At 34.7% G+C, this 21,805-nt stretch overlaps 2 protein-coding genes across 5 annotated transcripts in view; one reads left to right on the top strand and one right to left on the bottom strand.

Annotated features, from left to right (window-relative positions):
- Pi3K21B (phosphatidylinositol 3-kinase regulatory subunit alpha) overlaps positions 1 to 20,781 on the top strand; it is a 60,515-nt gene extending 39,734 nt beyond the window's left edge. For 2 of the 4 annotated variants that reach the window (XM_066301982.1, XM_066301983.1), the window contains 4 exons: positions 684 to 787; positions 15,167 to 15,301; positions 15,404 to 16,257; positions 17,486 to 20,781. In XM_066301982.1, the coding sequence (XP_066158079.1) occupies positions 684 to 787; positions 15,167 to 15,301; positions 15,404 to 16,257; positions 17,486 to 18,851 (2,459 nt within the window). In that variant the 3' untranslated portion in view covers positions 18,852 to 20,781. Of the gene's footprint in view, positions 1 to 122; positions 788 to 15,166; positions 15,302 to 15,403; positions 16,258 to 17,485 lie in introns of those variants that run through there. The other 2 variants (XM_066301981.1, XM_066301984.1) reach the window with 2 other exon arrangements.
- The window catches only part of CtsL4 (Cathepsin L4), a 35,240-nt gene continuing 26,344 nt past the window's right edge, over positions 12,910 to 21,805 (bottom strand). Inside the window, exon 6 of the mRNA XM_066302004.1 lies at positions 12,910 to 12,993. Within this exon, the coding sequence (XP_066158101.1) occupies positions 12,987 to 12,993 (7 nt within the window). The 3' untranslated portion in view covers positions 12,910 to 12,986. The remainder of the gene's footprint in view (positions 12,994 to 21,805) is intronic.

The raw sequence follows: 21,805 nt of genomic DNA on the forward strand, positions 1-21,805 counted from the left end.
GACCGGTAGATTCGTATATCGTGCAATTGGCAACATTGCGAGAAGCCGCCATAAAGCCGGCTTGCGCAAGCGCTCTCCGCATCTGTACTTGATGTGGTTAAGTTTTCAGCGATGGGGCTATGGTGCAATCAGTTCCGAGTTCCGCTGCTAGGTGGTTAGAGCGCGTTGCGGCAGCTAGCGGTGACTTGTCTGTGCACAGAGACCAAAATCAGATGATGATGATGACAAGATGAGCGTGAACAAGACGGAGGGCCAACAGCAGGCTGAGTCTGATCCCGAAAGGGACAAGATGTACCGACGTATGACGGTCTTATCTGACTCAAAAAAATCAACTTTGCTGCCTCTAGTTAATATTGATGCAGACAATTACATGTTACGAGAAATCGGCCGGCCGGTCGTCTCCGTGACTCCTTTACGGGTAGCAGACCTGGCGACCTCCCTGGACGACGGTATCGGCGCCGAAGGCATTGTCAACGGCTACTTGGACCAGCCTGACGGTCAACCTCCAGAAACCTCCAAGTGCAACTTTCTTAATACTGACTTCTTTTACGGCCTCAATTTGGAGGCCGCAACCACCACAACTCCAAGTACACACGGTTGCGCTCGAGTTTTCTCGTTCCACGAAATACTTTGTTCTTGTGAATCGTCTTGTTGTTGTAACTGTGGTATTTCTTGCTCTCCAGAATGCCATTCTTGTTTCCACAATTATTGTTCCCGATACCACATTAACTACATCTGCCAGAAGGACAACAGCACTTTGCCACCGGTTACTTTGGATTACGATAAGGTAAATCAATTTAATTTTCATATGTATTGATTTTAATATTTTTTGCGATATTGTCATATACAAAAAAAAAAAATTCTCTATAGGCAGAACATCTGAAAATTTAATATTTTCATGCTCCGTGCCATTGCTTTCCATTAAAGCTTTAATTCTTTAATGGAATTACCAGTAGAAACCTGGAATCTTTAATATTTCCTTATTATCAAATCCAATTCCATAGATTTTGCCAACTTATTAAAAACATAATCAGTCAGGTGATTATTAGTAGGTACAATAATTATCACGAATTAATAATAATTTCCTACCATTTGCTCCTGCACAAAAGATGGAAATAAACGATTTTTTATTGCAAACAAACACGACATTAACAAAAAAATTTTAATGGTATTTTGATTTTTCAATTTATATAAAGTACAAATTGGCTCGTCAAAATCAGCGTCCACAAAAGTTGTTACTTCAACAAATCTTTAATGAAAAACATTTCCTATTCTTCAAAGTGAAATTGCTTTTGTCATTCTCAAAGTAGAAGTGAAATTTCTCTTCATTAATTTACTTACTTTTTTTAAATCTTGTTTCGTAGCAAAAGGCTCTTAGGCTTATGGAAAACTGTAAGGCTTGAACTTGCAGAAGCATTAGAATACGTTTTTATCTCAATAATCAATTTTGTACGCCAGGTAGTCGACCACTAATCAACCGTTAGGATATAAGTAAGAATTAGAAACATGAAATATCTTGTTATACTAACAATGGAATTGGATCTAGAAAAAATGGTTCAAACAGGGAAAATTCTTTAGTAAAATTAGGCTTTTTTGCTTCGATTTAGAATTTTACATAAATCAAGAAAACTGTATACGTAGTTAATTGGCCGTTAAATATCTACAAAAATTTAAATGTAGCAGAAGCATTTACTTTGTTTTGCAGAGGTTGCCAATTGCAACCAACTGCATTGGACCGTTGTAAAACGCAAGTTCAGCTCCGCTTTTTGTGTACACTGCTATATGGGCTTTAGGTCTCGTGTTACTGAGAATATTTTTTAGACAAAACAGGGCATGCGGCTAGCGGAAAGCCTCGCCCATTATCGTTTTAGTTGATTTCAAAAAATTCACGGAAAATTAAATATTGATGTACATACGTCGTCTATAAGTGGTGTATTGCAGGTACTTATGATTTTTTTCCACTTAAAGATTTAAACTCTACTGAGTGGCATACAAGTGCAATACATGTGTCAGGCGTCTTCTTTTAGGTGGTTTAACAAAAATAGGCCAATTACATATAAAAAATTTAGAACAATAATTGGATTAAGTAACTGCCCTAACAATCTTTCCTATCATACACTAGTAGTTTCAGTTTAGTTTTCAATAAGTAACCAGTTTTTTCTGAATTTAAAAATCCAATAATCCAATCAGATTATAATACCGGCAAGTAAAAATATGATAGTTTGGGTTCATATCTGCTTCATTGATTTCAACACGTCCTAAAGTATTACACACACATTACGACCAAAAAGTTCTAAATCGCCCGACTATTGAGAATTTGATAAAATAGGAGAAACGCCCAATATCAAATTTATAAGTTTCCTTAAGAACATACAGGCGGCTATCCCAGACGAGCGAGCTAGCTACCAATGTCCCGTTACCATTTAAAATTAAAGACTTCATAGGTGCCGCGCTATTTCCCGATGCCCTGTGCAATCCGATGGCTTATCTTTCACAAAAACCTTATGCGTTTTTATTGCTCCCAATCATAATGGACTACTGGAATTTTTGGCCATAGTGTATACAGGGCGTCTCGAAAGTAATGGTACGAGTAAATATATCACAGTGGAGATAAAATGATTGCTTGTTATTGAGCTTATTTTCATTTTACTGGGTTCTTAAGTAACTTGGTTAATTTTGCATATTGGAAATATATGTCATAATTTTTGCATAAAAATTGCTCAAAAGGGTTTTACAAGCGATAAATCGATCGACGTATATTTTTTCCAAAAAATATGTCGTATTTATCAAGCTTCCTGTGTTTAATTTCATTTTTAAGTGTCACTTAATGTTAAAATTTGGCAAAATTTACGAACTAAAAAATATGCGTAACTATTTAGGCTGAAAACAAATAATTTTTCACACTCTGTATATTCCGAGAACATTATCCATTTATCTTCAATTTAACCGAAAGGTATAAAATCACTATTATTAATTTAATTATATATAGTTTAGTTATTTCATAGTCCTTTTTTCCACGCCTTATTTAGGAATAAAGGGGGGAAATATGCCATAAATGCAGAAATTTAATTATAATCATATTAAGAATTTCATTATTGCGATTACTTTCATGACTGTATTTGCTTTTCACACACAAGTAATTTTTTAATTATGTTTTATTAAATACGTATAAACATGTATAGTTTACAGATTTGGTTTGAGGATGCTTTCTGTGTCTTTTTATTTTAAAAAATGCACCCTTAAAAAATCTAACACAACTGAAAATCAAAAGGCTCTCTTCACACTGCTGACGTTGAATTGTATTTTTCACCGGTTTATCAATGATTAGTGTTCACTTCGTTACCGTTTTTGACTTTTAATACCTTGTCAAGCTACCACATGAAAATGACATTAAATTTGATGAATCCAAAGGTGCATTCTTTATTAAAATATTACTTACAATCTACAAAATTAATCAAATTCGCTGCTCAATATTGGAACTTAGAAAATGGAAAGCGATGTGAAGTCTGTTGAATTGAAGTTAATTTGGACATTTTTATGTCTAAGAAAATTTTTTTTTTTAATTTGAAATATTCCAACTGGTTCCGACAGTATTAACACCAAAACATGATATTTGCTGAAATAGTATCTATTTTTTCAGATTTTTCTTTTCAAGAAACTACATGTCTCAATAAGCATTTTCCTTCACTAGAGGATGATAACAGTAGGTTTTTAATGTGACGATACGTATTAATTTTTTTTTAAATTCCAACTTTATATTTTTGTCGCACTTTTAAAAGCCTTTGATTTTCCGAATAAAATTTCCTATGTCGCACTGTGCAGTAAGCATAAGATTCTTAAAAAATATCGAAAAAATACTTAACAATAGGGTACGGAGTTGGAAGGTAAGTAGGTCTAGTTACAACCGTTACGATTCGCTTGAAAATCATTTGCAATCTATCTTATTGCATTGACATTGAAATCCTTTGTCAGAATTTATGTAGTAACATATAATATGCATAGTGAGCTTTATAGATTTGTTGTCATATTTTTGTCATGCTAGAAACACTTTTTTCTCACAAATTTCTTCTCCTGCTCCTTTATGGTATATTTATGCAAATGAAGTAGATGTTTTTTGCTTATTGCATTTTGCCATATTGGTACAGTCTTGGTCTTTCTGCTTTCTATTTGATTTTACTTATATCTCCGTGAATCAGTGTTCACTCGTGGATGCCTGTCGACGATGGTTTTTTTGGCGATCGAGTTCTGATATTTACCGATATTTTGCCGGCTTCAGTTCCAGGCGCTGGAAATTTCCGATATCACATGCTGGCCAGAATTAATTTTCGTAACATTTGTCTGTTTATCCTGAAGTCTGTTTGAAGTTTGATGTTTATAGTACAAAAGAGAAATCCCTAGAACTAATACGGCTCTAATAAACTAGTTATTCGTAGGACGCGATTTAAACCTTGACACATTTTTGATTAGGTTTTACAAATGCCTCGCATGTAGACGCTTGAGCGTGAATTAATTAAAACGCTGCCATGGTGCTACTATATTCTAACAAAGGCATATGACATGACTAATGAGACAAGGGGAGATGAACTCCATTAAAAGTTAAATTGCATGGCTACTTGAAAATGAAAACTCAAGACAAGGGTTGCGATATATATTTTTTATAAGAGCCTTCTAATGAGCTACAGTGTTTTTTTGTTTTTTTTTAAATTTAACAATAACGTGATTCCAGGCGTGTTTCTTCAATCTAAATACATCGCAATTTTGAATTTTTATCAAATGTTAAGCTGCGGAATCTTTCAAAACCTCTGCGGAGATGTTTATTTATACTGTAGCAAGGAAGCAGAGTTAAACCAGAACCTGTGCAACAATCTATGTGTCAAAAATGGTTCACATGAGTTTGTGCATATGTCATCTTTCTCATTTCTATACCGGTCGGGTTCTTGACGAAAGCACTTTGAAAAAAATTAATATCAGTAATTCATAGATATATCTATAAATCAATAAATCATATGGGAATCTTTGCAAAATTTGGAAACCAAAAACGTTTCGATTGAATTTCGTATTGTGAGAATGTTAGACTCATTACCATTTTTATTTGACCGTCAAGGAAAACAGCATACTTAAATGTGCTGCTTTAGAATGAAAAAGTACATCCTGTTAAACTGTGCAAGGGAATGAACTTATTTAGCTGAATATTTAAAAAGCCTCTTATTACAGAACAGAGAACAAATGGATATCCTCAATGGCATTAAACTGGAACGCCAGCTTATAAATTATTGCCCGTAAATATTTTATTTTATTTCATTGGAAAATAGTGTATTGCGGTAGCTTGATGAAAAACTGGCAGTTCCCAACCGGACAAGTAGTTTTATTGCCGACTTCCGTGTACTTCCACCCTTGAGAAAAGTCTCTATTTGAACACAAATTACGAAATTCTTAATTTTCCAGCTGTACTCCGCTGATCCGTGGCATCGCGGTAACCAAATTTTAGGATGCAATAAATTCGTGAAACCAACGAAAAATATATTTCATCAAATATTTTTTTTATAACATCACTCATTAGATGAGCACTAAGGCGTTCTTATCAATAATATTGAGCAACAAAATTGAAAATATCTGTGCGAAATCGAACAATTTGGCTTCAAACATTTTTTTAAATTTCAAAAACGATTAATCTATTTGGCAACCGAATCAACTAGGTACATGTTTAATTTCTTTGGACCAGTTAGTCAATGTCTAAGAATTGGCTTTTTGAACCGCACAAAAAAATCTATGTTTAAAAGAAATGAACGCAGCCTTGCTAAAACGATGAAATCGCCATTTTTATGTCAATGATTAATAATAACTAAATTTATAAAAACTTATTAAGAACGAATAAATAAAATGTACACACATGTCGGTCATGTTTAATCTGGTTCCGAATTATGCGCCTTTATCTTAAACGTTTGCTCATACTAGTCACTTTGAACTCACCTTTTAGGTTAAATGGCAGCTTATAGTTATGGCCAAACTCCTCAACTCTCCTTGAAACTAGATAAGTAATTGTTTATTACGCAATGAAAAAGTTTTTTTATAAAGATTAATACCACCTGGATTTTAAAGATAATGGGTCGTATTTTAATGCTCGTAAAGAATGTTTTAATCTGTTGAACGTGCTTAATAATACTTACCGATGAACTTCACGTTCAAGCAGTCTTGATTAAAGAATTCAGAGAATAGATATATTGAACATTTCGGGTTTAAGCTCTTTGTTATAGGCTTAGGAAGCTTATATGCTGTTACTATTTGTTTTTCTCTATCTTAGGAAAGGTAAATATCTATTAAGGAAAATATCCAGTTAGAGATGTTGTAATAACACAGACTGAATCATTAACAAACTTTTATCTTGTCGTGACCTCAACATACAGATGAATTATGATCATAGCATATGGGTCAGTTTTGTGCCAATTTTGCAAATCTCACGTTAAGTAGCTATCACACATTGTTCTAATTGCCGATAAAATGGGTTACATAATCTTGGTAGTGGTGTGGTAACGTTAGCGGTAAATCTTTAATCCAACAGGCGGAATAGTTTCTCACGGTGAAATATTTTTGATTATACGTATCTTTTATTAGTCAGCGTGGATTCGATAAATAAGCCTACCAAAATAATATAAAACATTGTGGTATTAATACGGCCAGTTTTGGGTTTACGCTTTGATGAACCGTAACGTATTTCAAATGATATAAATAACCGCTACACACAGTGTTTCAGTTTTAACGTGCGCCTCTGCAGGGGATGGTAGAAACTCGCAAAATAAGATGACTTTTAAATAAATATTATTTAAAAACCGAATATTGATTCACGGAATATGAATTCAATCTGAAATACGCGTTTCTCGTAGGAGTCAACGTCGATTGGCCCTTGAATCCAATTAAAAATTGAAAATCTACAGGGTGGTATTTTTCAAGCCATCAGGCCAACTTTTACCGCCCCGAACTTTTCAGTGGCACATCAGTGTTTCGGCTCTCGCCATTTCAATTAAAAACTGTTTTGCGTTTTAAATTTTAAAAAGTTTTATCTTCGGTTTTCCAGCAATTTACAAAAGCTACAGAACAAACTCTAGTTTTTACCACGATTCTCTAGGAATTATAAAATTCATAAGATTTTACTGCTTTTTTTTTCGTTAACCTCTGCCCTTATGTTCTTATTGGCAGGAAACGCTTAATAATTTGATATTTTGTGACAACCTCTAAGTACCCAAATTCCATCGTTTTCAAAGTTACGTTTTTAGTGTGTTTCGAATATCTTTCCGAAGAAATGTGATAATAACGGTCCGGTAGTTGGTTTTTAAAGATTAAAATCTAAGAATACAATTTTCGTGGAAGAAAAGCATCATCTGATTTAAATGACAGACGCTATTCCCCGAGGTAAAATCTCACTGATACATATAAGACAATAACCTCTTTACCCTCTAATTTTCTATTCCAAGGTTGCAGTGGCGACACTTAAAATTGTAAAATCGTTACGCATGAAGTTTTAGACAATTGAAATATCGTTCAAGATGTTTAATCCGAGAACATCCATCGCTGGCTATGGGTCATTAATGGAAATTAAATCGTCTCATCTTGAATAGTGCAATATCATTATCCTTTACAGCTTGTCTGGCTGTAAAGTACCGCAGCATTTTCTTTACATCAAAGAATTGAGTTGTAATTCGTAGTGCATAAGTTCTCATTAAATTCATAATTGCGGAGATAAACGTAAATTTTGGCATTTACATACGCTATTCGACATGCAAAAAATTGCATATGTTTTGGAGCGTGAGGGAAAGTACGAATAAATAATAAATGATTGGACTTAATTGACAGATTTATACGTTTGTTATGATTAAGTAAATGAACTAACAATATTCATTTCTTGGTTAGTGTTTAATATAATAGAACTTTATTTATATCTATGAGGATTTAAATAACACTGATACTTCGGTCTATTTTAAAAGCGATCGCGCGGGTCATTTCTCTGCCAAGTGTGTGCCCAAAACTTGTCGGAAATCGTGATATACTAGGTATAGCATTTTTCTTCAAAAAACGAATAAAACAGGTAGGCTTATCTACATGCGCTTAGTGCTTCTCAAAATACCGTGCATTTTCTAACTGGAACAATATTACAGGTATAGTTTTTAATTATATGTTTTTCCTTGTTTTATTCAGTTTTTACGGCTTTTACGGGACAGTGCCAGCAAACGTAAATGGCGTGTTTAAGTGAATAAGCGTATTAATTCGATTTCTTGGCTAGAGTCAAATACATATATTATTATTTAATTAAATAGCCTAATACCTGGGAAATTTACATGCTAACTTTTCAATTCATTAATAATGACTTGGAAATATATGGTTAAATAACTCGTTAAGTTTATATTATAGCCACACTCAATAGTGAGTAATTGCAACATTGCAGCTCTATAATAAATTCATTTAAGTATGCCAGTTTAGAAGTTTTCAATATTGTCAAAAATTAAATTTCGTGATTTACGCTACAAACCAAGATATTTAAACAATGTTGCTACGAAGCGGTTAATTGGCTTAATAGTTCAGGTTACTCCCAAAGGTTGTAAAGATTATGCAGTTATTGATCACCTAGACATAATAATTTTCGACAACGTGTTATTAACAATGTTTATTTTGAATTCTCGAAGATTACAAATCTACCCACGAAATTGCCTTTAATATTAAAACCTGTCGAGCATCCTAACTTTTGATGATATTCTTTGCTGTATATGAGAATCTGGTTTGACTGCATAATGGTCCTCGGGCCATATACATTACTATTTCCCCTTTTAACCTTTGGCAAGAATTCTTATTACGAAAAAATTTTAAGCTAGAAAAACATATTTGTCGTAATCTGCTTACAAATATCTACCGGGTCGCAAATGAGCACTATTTAGAAGAAATATATGGTGTGTTCTTTTTAAATAATTGGATTTCCTGTTGCCGAAATAGCTATAATGCAGATACAAACTAATTTAGTATTTAAAATCGAGCTATCAGCACCTACTCCACATACATATTTATTACCTACCTCTGGAATATTTTATCCTTCATAGAATTTGCTTATTACATGTTACTAAGTGTATGAGCAAAAAAATCTCATATCAGTGAATTATAGCTTGTCAAATTTTCCCAAATATTTCGAAAATCTATCAAATTATAGAAGCATCGAAGCGATCCACCTTAAAATGTGCCTTTCTAACAATTCTTGTAGTCCCGGTGATACGTTGTATATTTTTAAAGTCGTTGCTTAGCGGCATGATATTATTATTATGGAATATCGAAAGCTGTGTGTTAGAGTTAACATCAAAAAATCATTGGGAAAGGCACAAATCTAAGTTAAGCGAATTGCTGCGTGTAAACCTTACTAGACAAATTTAACCTTGGCCTTGAGGGGCCGCCACTATCACATCATCGTTTTGTCTACATATATATATGTATATATATATATATATATAGTCAAATTTCGTTCTTATAATAACTTATCCCTGATCGATAGGTGTGGACTAAGTATTTAAATAGAAGTTGCGGAATAGGAGGTAATAAGTTGGGTGGAATTGTGGCCGCAGCAGAAACTCCGCTTTTGGCTAAAGCATTTAAATGGGTATTTTGCAGGTTTGCCACTATATTTACTTAATCTTGGCTTATATAGCTCTTTCAATTATTGACAACAAGATCGAAAGCCTCTTACAGACCAAATAAAATCTGACAGCTCCTTTATCGAATTTTTTTTTTTTTTTTTGTTCTAATTTGGAAGAACGTTGACGAAGCTCATTAGCGTCCTAACTGACTTTTCAGCTTTTTAAGGGACGTTACTAATTGAGTAACCGGAATAATAAATTTGCGGTACCGAGATGAATGTTAAAAAATGTAATTTTTCGCTTGTATCGTAAAAACGTTGCAAATTAGGATGTGTGGTCCGATTTACGAACGTGACAGTTGGCGTATTTTGCTCTTTCGATAAATTCAACGTTTTTCACGCGTGATAATGATAATAAAAAGGTTTTAGCAAATATGTACTGCCGGTGGTCATGGACACACTATGTACTTTTTTTATTTATTTTAAAAGGTAGCATTAAAATTCTAATTGAAAATGAGCAGTGGTAATTACTTGGTAATATAAATTACATCAACCTACAAACCCGAACTAATGTAGGCAGGCATTAGGAGGAATTTTTAGGTTCTTTTTTTACGATTCGCAAATGTGAATAAGTCAGTTTAATTTGTTAGTAAAATTATTGCCCCCGAATTTAGAGACCTCAAGCAAAAGAGAATCTTCCGTTCGAATTGAATCTCGTTATGTCATTTCGCTCAATACTCGTGTAGATGGTTACAAGGTACGCAGTCGGGGTTCTTTCGGCACATATGGTGCTATTTCCTGGATCTTATTTTCTTCTTTGTTAACGCTTTCAGGTCACCCTTCTTAGCTCCTTTTAAAAATATATAGTGGTAAAAAAAACTGTGTTTGAGAACTCTGAATTATTCTCTTAATAATAGGCTGGAACGTTATTGATTACCTTGTAATCTGGGGAACATTTACTTACTTTGGTTGCTTAATTCAAAATAACGCTATTTTCTTCAGTTAACTAAGAATAAATTACTTTATATGTGAATTTTCGCTCAATTCAACATTCAACGTAAACTCGAGGAAAAATTGCTTGGAATTGGATGGCAGCACTTGTGTGGTAAATTGTCCCTGACATGAGTGCGGACACTTTTTTAACCATGCCTACCCATGATTATAAATTTGTTAATTTTTAGTCACATCGATGCTTCATTTTTACTTCATACATGCGGAAAAGCGTTTACTGCACTTGAATGGTGGCCGTGGTGGCCGTACTCGACTGTGCATTGTGTGTTCAACTGCAATCAGCGTGCAGTAAGGGGCCACTTACTGTACTCGTAGCAATAATAAAATGAAATAACTCGCATTTCACAGCGCTTTACAAAGTTGTAACTTTTTTCTTGCGGCGCCTTTGCGAAATTTACTTTTGCCAGCGAAATCTATCCCGTAACTGTAATTCAAAAAAAAAAAAAATAGCGGAGCCCGCCCTTAACGCAATTTATGAATATTCAAATTAAAATGAATTTCTTGAGAGTTTAAAATTGAGGGTTGTTTGTACCACGCATTATTCCAACAGAATTTCACCCTTCTTTACTACAGGGGACGATAGATAATAACGCTTTCTTCTGCAAAATTCCTGCCTCACATAGACAAAGCGTCAATATTTTCCAACTTTCAGAACAAGATTTCTAACAAGCTTTGTAGGTGTGTGCATGTGCATACCTTCAAGTAATGTAGTAATTTCCACGAGGCGAATAAATCGAAATACAAGGACGGTCTGTCTGAACTTGATAAACTGAACGTAGTGCGGCACCTGTAAAAGTTAATAAGCAATATAATATAATAATCAATTGATGTGGTTTTCAAGAAGAATGAAGCGAATCTGAAATTCACTGCTGCATGTACTTTCTAGATTTCTTTAGTAAAGAGGACTCGCTAGATTTAGAGTTGATACATTTGTGAAAGGAAATTATGCGTCGGTATGGAACACCAGAGAAATTCGCTACAGATGACATCAGTTTCATTTTATATACAAATATGTACCTGTCAGAAAGGTGGATGAGACTATGTTATTAAAAATTTAGTTAGATTCATATCACTACTTCGAAAATATTATTCCGTATTCTGCGACAAGAATTAACACCGACAGCTAATTTCTATGAAAGGAGAAAATTAACGTGGATAAATAAGCTTAAATATTTTGATCTTTGTGAACGTGATTGATTAAAAACTCCGGCAACAAAGCGCTTAACAACGCTCGACCCAGAGTCATCGGCGTTCGAGCGTTGCCAAATTGCGCTGCACGTGTGGTTTTCAGTTTAGTAATACTAAATTGGATTCCATATCTAAAATCTTTCTAAATGTATCCGATTTATTTGATTTAGTACAATGCTAACAAGAAAGCGGGATAATTGTCGGCACTGCTGTAGTCTTGCATTAACCAATGCAAAATAAGGCAAATTTGTGCTAATCTTGGATGAAGCTTTTAGTGTGCGACTTGCCTTAGAGCCATCTAGCTTAGTTTTCTGAAAATAAAAAATGGCGTCCTCGTAATTTATGAGTGAACCCATGTCAAACCGACTAATTTATGGCATCTTCTACAATTCTCCTTGAATGTAAAATGGATAATAAATATTCGTGTAGGAAAAGATTTACATATGTATCTGGAAAAACCTTGAAGAAAAAGTAAATTGTGTGCATTTTACATAATCCTCATAAAATATTTTGTAAAATAAATGAAAAGATACTATTACGAACAGGATGTTGACCGCACCAGAATTCCTGGTCGCGTAAGAGAAATCTTGGCATTAGTAGTATTTGGGTAGAAATAAAATATTCCGAGTTTTGGGACGGGAGGATTCAAAATTATAACATCCAGAGTGCCAAAAGGTGATAGCTTGGTCCAGATAACGCGGCGACTTTATATTACAATTTGCTTGTTATCTTAGTTAATTTTAGTGTCAATTTATACGAGGTTAATCTTATTTTATGATAATATACGTTGTCTTAATTGGTAAAAGAAACGACGTACTTTGATAGTGGCTATTAATATGGTAATATTATCACTGCTAACCCTTTTATCGGAGGTCGTCTTGCATATAACGCGATTTCGTTTTGCATTTTTCTTCAACACACGTGCTTCTTTTTTAATTATAAACATCTTCTTCCAACAATTACTTTTTCTGTGTGATTTTTTTTTCAATTGGCACAACTGAAACAGGCCACGTAAACTGGAGTCAATCAATTATTCGAGCAATAAATATAACAGAACTTACCTGTTTTGGGCATGACCCCTCTTAAAAAATTCACAATTTAGGACGGTCGTTAAATCCTCCACTTTACACAGACCGATTCTTGGACAGAAGACGATGAAATACGATTTTATAATACATTGTCACCACCTGAAAACGGTCATTAAAGATAACATTTTTGCCAAGAGCGCACTGTCAACTTTCGGAAATTGATTTATTATAATTATTACAAGTTTGAGTGTCCTCATTTTACAATAAGTGTATTGGAATAATTCGTCATGGAAATGTCATCTGCGATTAGATAAAATCACCTTTTCATTTACTTGAGTGGTGCATTATTGTTATTTTTAGTTTTGCCTTAATCTGACTTTTTGCCATTTACATATCAATTTAATTTTTGAAAACGTGCTTTCGATCCGTGGATTTACGTTTGGTATTTCATGAGCGAATTAAATTCACAGAGATAATCGCAACTCACACTTCCTGCTAGTCAACTCAAATTAACTGGAAGTCGCATATGCGGTTAGAATCATTTCAGTACTTAGAATTCTTGGAGAAATCCCAAGAATCTTGGAGACCTTGAGCGTTGAATAATGTCTGACCTTTTTTAAAACTAACCGGCTTGTGCGATAAGCTAGACGTCATGAGATACTTTACGTTTTTAACGCGGTGTATTCTAGACAAGCGCGATTGTTGATAGGGATTTTTTTTATTTGCGGCAATAAAATCGAACAGGAACGCCCCTAATCACACAGGAAAAACAAATATTTACTAATGTAATGTACGTTGTCGACTGTTTAATAGACAAATAATCTAAATAAGTACTTTTTTAAAACACGTTGATGGGGTATATAAACACAAACTATATCAATATGTCAAATCCTCGCAGTAATCAGTTCGTAAAACTCAAACGCTTCAATAGCGGCGTCATTAATTTAACAATTATTCATAATGCTAGGCAGACTATTTCGTGAGTTCATAGGTCTATCCTTGGATGGATATGCCCTTGCAGTTAACAATAATTTGCCATTATAAAATATACTTTATAGGCACCTAAACTAAATGATTTTAATTTTGGATGACCTCTACTATCCACCACACTCAAATTAAATTTTACTGCGTTCGCCAACGTGACTTTTAGCGTATACATTACTTATAGACCTATTCATTAATAAGAGTTATTGTTTTAAAAATTCGGGAAAAAAGGTTTTATCAGTCGACGTTTCACATTGGTGTTAATTGGGGGAATAATGAGATATTAGGATTCTGTTGCCAGCGACGTTTAAAATAATATTGCGTTCGGTATTTTCAGTAGATATGTATGTCTCATTGTTTTTGCTACATGCATGAGGCCAATAAGAGCAGATTATTAATAATTGTTACAGTGTGAATTAGGGTCAAAGCCCTGCAGCAGAGAAAGTCCAAATTTGCTTCCTTTAGACTTGAAGCAGAAATTAATTTCGAGTTTCGTCCTGAGAAATAATAGCTTGAGAAGCTAATTTGGTAAACAAATTACATCAATTATTTTGTAGAAGCACTACCTATATATTCTACATCCGACATACTGCTTGAGAATAAAGCCGTATAAAAACGTCTCTAATTGAAGTGAAGTAACATCGGGTTATTTAAATATAAATGCAACCAAATATAATTTGACTGCTTTCTCTAATCTTCGAGCTCCAGATAATCCATAGCCATTCCTTTGCAGCATTTTATTCCATTAGGTTTGTATTTCTCGCAAAACTTGTTTCTCTTATAAATCACGGTAGGATAGAACGGCCGTACTCGGTAGAAGTAGATCGAGTTTTTTCGGCCACGCTGTATGATACTCCCAATTCTGTTAAGCTCGCCTCCTATAGGCGCTTAGCTCGCTAATAGTGACACTGAGAGCACGTTGCTATGCGGACTAAACGAATCTTCTTTCTCGCTCCCACTTAAGTATTACTTCACATGCAGGCGAACTAGCGAAAGCGGGTTACCGAGCGCACACAGTTGCCAAGTGTTAACTTCTGTTATTCCATGTATGTAAACTTTAAATTTGTTAAAGTGGGCATAAAAAAAATTAGCCACTTTCAATGGGACACTAAGATCCAAGTCGGTATTGATCTGCGTCCCTGCGACAAACTGATATTTCCGTTTGTTACCTGACAAATTCCAATAAATTTCCCTGCTAGCTTAGGAGATCGCTGATTAGCTGACACCAAGACTTCGGTTATTACGTTATTTCACTACTGGTAAAATAAATTCTTTGAGGGCAAGGTTAACTGATATTATTCCTTTTTTCTGAATTATAATAAATTTCATAATATTTTTTCTATTTCAGGCAATATCTGAGTGGACCTCATCGAACGTAGTAGAATGGATGGCCGCATTAAATCTTTGCCCGTATGTGGATATGTTCAGATGCAAAGACATAAAAGGATCAGATCTGATCAATCTGGACCGGGAAAAACTGATTGTGAGTATTAAAGCAAAGGGACTGCCTTTCCTATATTTTTTATACGCCGGTTTTAAAAAGATTCTCCTTTAATTAATTAATAATATTCGTTCTTGTTTCCAGGCGATGGGGATTAAAGATGAATTTCACCAGAAAGCTATATTAACTTGTATAGATGAATTGTTAAACAAAAACGAAGATAAAAAGTCTGACTTAGGGGATATAGGGGAAAGTCCCTTATCGAGCGGATATTCCCATAATTTAATACAGCACAGCTTTAACTCACTAGAAAGATGTGACAAATGTAACAAATATCTGCGGGGCCTGTTGCATCAAGGGTTCATATGTCAAGACTGCGGGATAGTAGCTCATCGGACTTGTACAGCAACAGGGCTACCTTCCTGCAGTCGCAGGCCTATGGATGATGGAAGAACTCCATTTTTCCAATTTAAGTCCTACTTCGGGCAAGGATTGTGCAGTCAGTTCAATAGCGGCGCATCATCTCCATTGCTGTTAGTAAAGTGCATAGCTGAACTCGAAAAGAAGGCGAGGCAAGACGAATCCCTAGAACTGTATAATCTGTACAGTGCCACTCCACCGGCTCATCAAGTTAACACTTTGGTGAAAATAATCGATATGGAATTGAACAGCTTGGATTTAACTGGATTTAGTCCGGTTGCTATTGCTGGTATAATAAAAAAATATTTGCGAGAATTGCCGGACCCCATAATTCCTGTCCAATGGTATGACAAGTTTTTGGAAGCTCAAAAGAAGAAAAACGACGAAGAGTGTACTTCTGTGCTCAAACAACTCGTTAACGAATTGCCTGAACATCATAGGTCGACGCTGCACTTTGTTATGGCCCATTTGTGTCGAATATGTCAGATGGAGTTTGCTAGGGGGAACAAGAATCCACCGACTGTCCTTATTCAAGTTATGTGTCACATTCTTTTGAGACCACCCTGGGATCGCATTATGTGAGTTTCATGCCTTTTTACAAAACTAATGTTAAATATCTAAAAAAACAAAATGTTTCGACCTATCCGTTTGGATTATAATTTACGTGTTTCCATGCACGTTGGTTTGGCGTCCGTTCAAGGACATTGCATAGCTTAAGTGTATCTGATAATAATTTTTTTTTGATAACGCTTCTCTCCGATAATAGGAATCTGTTTTAAACATAAATTAGAGTATTAACCGGCAGACTTGACGGCAGTCGCGTTTTACATCGACATTGTTCATATTTCGAGTGTGCACTTAATACATTAAAATAACGAGTTAGCAGATGTTGATGTCATGATATATCATTCGGCGAAAATGTAGTGAAAAGTGCACTAAATGTCCAGCACAGGCGAGTACAAACTCATTTATGACGTTATTAGATGATTGTTGAGCCACACCGCACATTCTGATAATAATAAATGCTATAGTTCATGCCAGCTGGCTCGGGACCAAAGTCTTCTTGACAGTTTAAGAACCTAATTCATTTCGGTAAAATTAGTTTGAAAAATCATTCGGCCAGCTATATTCACTCACATTAAAAGTCTGAGAATGTATTGGCATCTTCAAATAGCAGAGCCAATTTTCGAATTTGTTTTTTTTGCGTAAATTAGTTGCATGTCGACTCGGTAAGTGTCACTATCTGTAGAAGAGATAACTTTTAAATGCAATCATGCTCAAATGATTTATTCGCCATGAAACGGTTAGTTCGAGATATCCAATTAATTTTATTTATTGCTTCTTTATTAAATTTGTAATTTACGAGACATTTTATAAAGCCTTTCACTTGGTCGGTTTACTTGGTTCAAATTTTAGTATAAAGTTCTCAAATTTAATAGCTAATACCAATGTCGGTGAAAACACAAACATATTCCACTTTCAAAGTCGGAAAACGAGGGTAGTAGAATCCTAATTCTTGAGCATAAACAAATAAAATAATCCGTTTCAATTGAGTATACCTTAAAAACTCTATAGGCACTTGAATGCAGATAATAAAGGAAAAAGCCAGTTGCTGGTTTTATATTTTATTTTTGGCTTGGCTCTCTATTGCTTTTTCGGCCTTCTAGCTTGCCACAATACTACACTATGTATCAATTCGCATAAAAGAGTTCCGTAATATTTATTCATCATTATGAAAAAACTACATAAGTAGAATCGACGTTTTCTTCTGGCTTCAGATTATTAAAACTTTTTTTTTCATTGCAGACAAGTTGTTTACAATACCCAAGCTCACAATAGAATAATTGAGATCCTTCTTCTGCATTGCGACTGGGGAGAAGTGGTTCCCGAATTTGCGTCAGCCCCTGCTATTCCACCGAGGAAAGTATCTGGCCTATACATGGGACGGTTAGGAGAATCCTCCTCGAGTTTCTCGGAAAAAGATAAAACAATGTTGTCCCTGCAGAATGCGGAGTGGTATTGGGGGGATATCAAGAGGGAGGAAGTGAACGACAAATTGAACGATACTGTGGATGGAACGTTTTTGGTGCGGGATGCTTCAAGTAAGGGTGGGGAATATACTTTGACTTTGAGGAAAGGGGGCGCTAACAAACTGATAAGAATCTGCCATAGGGATGGGAAATATGGATTTACTGAACCCTACACTTTCAATTCGGTAGTGGAGTTGGTGAACCATTTCAGAAATGTTTCCCTTTCACAATACAATACGTCCCTTAATATTAAGCTTATGTATCCGGTGAATAGGAGAAATCAGGAAGAAGAGTTGGCAAAAACTGAGAATATCGACAAATTGGAAACCAAGTTGAAGCAAATAAATAAGAACTACCTGGAAAGGAATTTAGAATTTGAACGTGTTTCGAAAGATTTCAACGAAACGTTGCAAGACATCCAAACCAGGAGGCTCTCTCTTAACGCTTTTCGCGAATTGGTAAATGTATTTGAAGAACAAACTTTAATCCAAGAGAAATTTCAGAGCGAAGCTCAGCCACACGAAATCAAAAGTCTAGAAATCAACGCAAAATTATTGAAGCAAAGGTTAAACCTTATGAAGGCTAGTTGCGAACAACTGGAAAAAAATTTGCAGACTAGAGAGGCTCACGGTAGAACGCGGGAGAGAGAATTGACTTCCCTTAAGCCAGAACTCTTGAGTTTAGGGCGGGAGAGGGACAAATACATAAGATGGCTTCAACAAAGAGGACTGCAGCAGTCGAAAATCAACAAAATAATAAAAAACGAAATAGATGATATAGATAGTATAGTACATAATGATCCAAGTACTTGGTTGATGCCCGATTTGTCACAGGAAGATTCTGCAAGACTGCTCGATAGTAAACCCTCTGGGACATTTTTAATAAGAAAATCAAAAAACAACAACAATTACGTTTTAGTAATTGTTTGTAACAAAACTCTATTTAAGTGCATAATATATGAGACTAATGAGGGTTTTGGTTTCGCGGAACCTTACAACATTTATCCCACCTTGAAAGACTTAGTATTACATTATGCCACGAATTCTTTAGAGATACATAATGAGGTCCTGAAAACCGTGCTTAAGTACCCTCTTGGATCCCAGAGTACTACGTGCGGTCGTGAAGCTAATTACGTTTACTAAGTTACAGATTCTTTTGTGATACAAGCTGTGGTGACTATCAATTTTGTGATGAAATTTTTAAAAAATTTCTTATGCCTGAATGGATAAACTGTTTATCTTCAAATTATATTTACACCTGAGACATTAATAGTTATTATGTCTGTATTAAATCGCCATGATTTAAATTGACTGTGATAGTGAACTAAAGAAAAATTGAACGGTGGCATGCAATGCAGGTGTGAGGGAGATTCCAAGTGTTTATAGGACAAAGGAGAAAAGTTTTTTGACAGTGAGCGTTCTCCCCCATGGACAATTTTTAAAATGATCTGTTTTAAAGTATTTTGTAACTTATAAAAGATAAGTACGCGTTTTAAAACATTTTAGATAAGATATTTGTGATCTGTGTATTTTTGTCATAACTGTGCAATTTTTAAAGGATTTCTTATTTTTTACGCCAAAATGGTAGTCATACAATTTTTTTACAGATACTGCGGTTTTACATATGAATATACAGCTAAATTAAAAACACCATCCTCTCATTTCCTGGCGTCACGTGTGAATGTCGAAATTCAAATTTTACACGATTAAGGGATCAAGTACAAATTATAATTATAGTATAATATGTGATATAGTTATGTAGTTGACAATAGATCGGCACGCAGTAACCATCGAAAATTTTATTTGTTCGGATCTCTTTGGCTCCGGAATTTTGTACTTCGACCCCTCCGCTTTAGCTCAATTAGAAATTTTGTTAATAAGAATGTGCTGAAGTTGGATGGAATTTCGCGGGTTTAACACCATATTAAAATGTGTTAATCATTTTTTTCATTGGTTTGAGTGTTTTTGGACAGTGCGTGAGTCGAAATGAAATTTTTCTTGGTTTCACTAACCGAAATTTATGACATTCGGCTGTTTCCCAATTTCAATGGAGGTTGCTGAAAATAGACACTAGTCCAGGAAACTGATAGGAAGGGTTTGGGTGTATCAAGATATAATGGCCATTTTATTTTTTTATATCGAATTGCTGTTTTTTTTGTATATATTCAGAAAAAAAACAAATTCGCCATTATATTGTATCGTATGTATGCTTATACGTTCTGGAACTATGTAGAGAAAGATATATGTAATTCTCCAGTATTACAAGTAATTATAATTTGGATATGCCGTGACGTTTTCAGAACACGTCGCTGCTCTCCAGTGATTTAAGGCTTTAGAGCCTAAAAAAATTACATGAGTAAACATATGGATTTGTATTTGCAACTATAAAAATAGCTGTGCTTCCTTAATTTTAGTTGTGACCATTTTTTACTATTTATATTAATTATCAATTGTTACTCTGGCTTTTTAAAATGATTTTATACTTTTGTTACTGCATTTTTAGTAACTCTGCAATGCAGAGTTTTATCTAGAATGTATTTTTCTTATTTTGCTAACAGCTCTAAAGTTTCGGTGAGATAATAAACAGTTCAGTTGCACATATGTGTTACTTCCTCACTACAATACGGGCTAACTTAACTGGCGAAGGTTTAAAATCGAAAAATGGTCAACAAACCTAAACAAGAACGTTTCCATTCAGATTGATGTTCAAAATAGTTTTTTGCATGTACTTCTGACAAACAATCATAAAACATTTGCTGCTGTTTATTGTCAATTTGAACGAAATTGATAATAATACGTGAAATGCATCGAATTTCGCAAAGGAATCAACGTTTACCATTGAGTTTCTGTACATGCAAGCCTGCTCTGAAAACAAATAGGCCCCATTGTCCGTCTCACTAGAATTTCTTCGTTAAAACCAAGTTTATATTGCATGTATATTCTAGCGGAATCGTTATGGAACAAGATCATTATTGTATCAATTCAGGATATTGCATGTTGGCTCTAATGTTTTGATATTTATATAACTGTTTTTATTTCACATGAAATTCATAATTAAAACATTGATTGATAAGTTTTGGGTTTTATTTTGCAAATAAGAAACTTGTAAAGCTGCTCCTGAAGCCCTCTAAAGCTGCCAGGATTTTTAATGATCATTAGAAAATGTACCCGGAGAATGTACTTCCGAAACTAGTAATTAACTGATTATGTAAACAAAATGAAAGAAAATCCTGTGAAAAGCGAACTTACTGCCGCCCTACGAAATGCAGAACAAAAGAGGCGCTTCTAAAAAAAGATTGGACGAGTCGCTTCAAACAAATTCGGCTGTTAAGGCTAAAGCCGAATCTCTTATTAACTTCTCGAGGGATTTACGTTGCCTACCAATTTAAAAATGTATGACAAGGTACGTCTGCAAGCGATTTGTGTATCTGAGATAAAAAAAAAAGTTACAGGCCCTATCTTCTCAAAGGCATGAGGGCGTTGGAAGCCTGGCATTGGAGAAAACACCAATAATTGTTCCCACGTTAGCACGAACGCTCACATATTACGGATTATTTGAGATTTGAGAGGGTTGTAACGTCGCTTGTGGGACTCAAAAAAAGGACGAAATAGAATTCGGGGTTCTGTACAGATTTGGCCAAAGCCTGAAGTTGTTTAAATTAAATTTAAAACCTATATTTTAATTTTTACTTTAATTAAAGACAAAACTCGGATAAAGTAAATAAGAACTCTTTTAAGTTAAAAAAAAAACGATATTATATGGTAAAACTTTCTGCTAAATTTCCCATATGCGAATTGCCGAGAAGTTACTCAAATAACGTTCTCAACGTTAAGCGATGAGACCCAGAAAACAAAGGCAAATGCGGCGACCCAGTATTGGAGCCTGTGGCATGGACATGGCTAGTCTTCCTCGCCAGACTAGGGAAGGGAGGTGTGAAATGCGCAATAAGCCATATCTCACGGAAACAAAATGGTGGGTAATAAAACAGACTACGACGGCCTCATTAAGGATATAAATGCACCGCCAAGAGATAGTTTGAGAGACGACATTACTAACATTAAACTTAAAAATGTTATAGATTTACTTGCACCAATGC

Source organism: Euwallacea fornicatus, chromosome 3, assembly GCF_040115645.1.
Source record: "Euwallacea fornicatus isolate EFF26 chromosome 3, ASM4011564v1, whole genome shotgun sequence".
NCBI classification, from domain to species: Eukaryota; Metazoa; Arthropoda; class Insecta; order Coleoptera; family Curculionidae; genus Euwallacea; species Euwallacea fornicatus.